Here is a 2,500-nt window from a genome sequence, read left to right on the forward strand (position 1 = left end):
CACACACACACACATACATACGTACACACATGCGTACACACACACATTCGTACTCACCTACATACACACACACCACACACACACACACACATACGTACACACACATACACACATACGTACACACACACATTCGTACTCACCTACATACACATACATACTCACATATGTACACACCACACACACACATACGTACACACACATACATACTCACATACGTGTACACACACACACACACACACACACACACCAGACACCATTAACAATGTCTGTCTCTCTTTATTGTTCCAGGGCACGTTTCTGGTTGGCCAACCAGGTGCTTCTGGGAAACAGGGTGGGACCAGTTCCTCGGGTCATGTAGTTTCAAGCTCCGCCTCTGTTACCCAGCAGGCTATTCGGGTCACGGCGGGGCAAAAGGCAGCCATCTTGGCTCAGGTATACATCAGGAAAATATCAGCTGAGTCACCAAAAAAATGGAAAAAAAGGTCGAAAAATATCAAACATTTGCTTTTACATGCTGCTTTGTTGAGAATTTACAGAAATCTGCCTACATGTGTTTAATCTCTGACTGCAGATCAAAATGTTCTTACTAAAGGCAGTACTGAAACCATCCTGTTTTTAAATAGTTTCATTAGTCTGACGTTAGCCAGGGCAGACACGCCAATGTGAATATCAGATGGCAGCCAGAGCCCCATACTGGTGGCGCACACACACACGTTTTGAGTGTTTGGAAAATGCTGCCCCTCTGACCGCTGTGTCGGGGTCACAGGTCATCAAGAAGAGTCCCATGACCTCCTCCGGGGTATCGTTTGTTTGTTTGTTATGTCCCAGTCTCTGCTGCGACTGTTGGGGTTAGTGGAGTGTATCGGGACTAGCTGTTATGGTTTTGGTAAAGTATGGTGTTCGTATTGGGCATTTTACTATGGTGTTAATTTATAGTTCGTTGGTTAGTATGATTTCGTATAAATACTGTGAGTATTGACTAATATGATGGGACATATTTAGTATAGTATGATTGTTACTGTAGGTCTGTGTTAGCGTAGCGTTGTGTGTGCTGTTGTTTTAGGATTCATATGGTGTTAGTGTATAACTGGTTGGCGTAGTGCATGCTGTTAGTTGTTTAGATTGATGTTGGCTGTCTGCTTGTTGTGTTGGTGTAAGACTGGGTATTAATGACTGGTGTGTAATGTTGGGTTAGGACGGTGATTGTGTAATGCGGGTGTGTAATTTTGGTGTTGGTTTTGGTGTAATAATGTAGTGTTGTGTAATGTTGGTGTTGGTGTAATGGTAGTGTGGTGTATTGGTGGTGTTTTGGTGTTGGTGTAATGTTGGTGTTGTAGTTTTGGTGTTTGTATGGTGTCGGTGTAATGGTGGTTGTGTTGTAGTGTTGGTGTTTGTATGGTGCTGTTGTGTTGGTGGTGTTTTAGTGTTGGTGTATTGTTGGTGGTGTTTGTATGGTGTAGTGTTGGTGGTGTTTGTATAGTGTTGGTGTTTGCATGGTGTTGATGTATTGGTGGTGGTCTTTGTATGGTGGTGGTGTAGTGTTGGTTGTGTTTTGTGGTGGTGTAATGTTGGTGTTTGGTGTCGGTGTAGTGTTGGTGGTGTTTTGGTGTTGTAGTGTTGGTGTTTGTATGGTGTCGGTGTTCAGTAACTGTTATGCACCACCGCTCTGTTCACCCATTGTTCATCTTTCCTCAGTAATCTGGTGCAGAATGAATATATTGATCTTTCACATCCTTTTCTGCGCACTAACTGCTTCCCACACTTATTTTTGGAGGTGTGTGTGTGTGTATGAGAGAGAGAGAGAGAGAAAGAGAATGTGGGTGTGTGTGGGGGTGTTTTCAGATAAAGGTTAATGCAAAATGTGTCTGCTGAAGCAAAGAAGCTCTAATTTTGTGCGCACACACACACACACTTTTTACACACTTCTCTCTCGCCTCTTCATCTTTCATACCTTAATTACTACTTCTTGTCATTGGCCCATATTGCAGAATCCACTGAACACACCCGGTAACACACACGTGTAACACACACTGCACTCCTCACAGCTGAACACACCCGGTAACACACACGTGTAACACACACTGCACTCCTCACAGCTGAACACACCCGGTAACACACACGTGTAACACACACTGCACTCCTCACAGCTGAACACACCCGGTAACACACACGTGTAACACACACTGCACTCCTCACAGCTGAACACACCCGGTAACACACACGTGTAACACACACTGCACTCCTCACAGCTGAACACACCCGGTAACACACACGTGTAACACACACTGCACTCCTCACAGCTGAACACACCCGGTAACACACACGTGTAACACACACTGCACTCCTCACAGCTGAACACACCCGGTAACACACACGTGTAACACACACTGCACTCCTCACAGCTGAACACACCCGGTAACACACACGTGTAACACACACTGCACTCCTCACAGCTGAACACACCCGGTAACACACACGTGTAACACATGGATTTATGCTT

The 2,500-nt window shown here is 45.0% G+C and overlaps 1 protein-coding gene across 1 annotated transcript in view; it reads left to right on the top strand.

The window, feature by feature from the left end:
* yeats2 (YEATS domain containing 2) overlaps positions 1 to 2,500 on the top strand; it is a 27,423-nt gene that overhangs the window by 13,608 nt on the left and 11,315 nt on the right. Inside the window, exon 17 of the mRNA XM_035528504.2 lies at positions 289 to 432. Coding sequence (XP_035384397.1) covers positions 289 to 432 — 144 coding nt within the window. The remainder of the gene's footprint in view (positions 1 to 288; positions 433 to 2,500) is intronic.

This window comes from Electrophorus electricus, chromosome 11 (genome assembly GCF_041902795.1).
Source record: "Electrophorus electricus isolate QZ-2024a chromosome 11, ASM4190279v1, whole genome shotgun sequence".
Lineage (NCBI taxonomy): Eukaryota > Metazoa > Chordata > Actinopteri > Gymnotiformes > Gymnotidae > Electrophorus > Electrophorus electricus.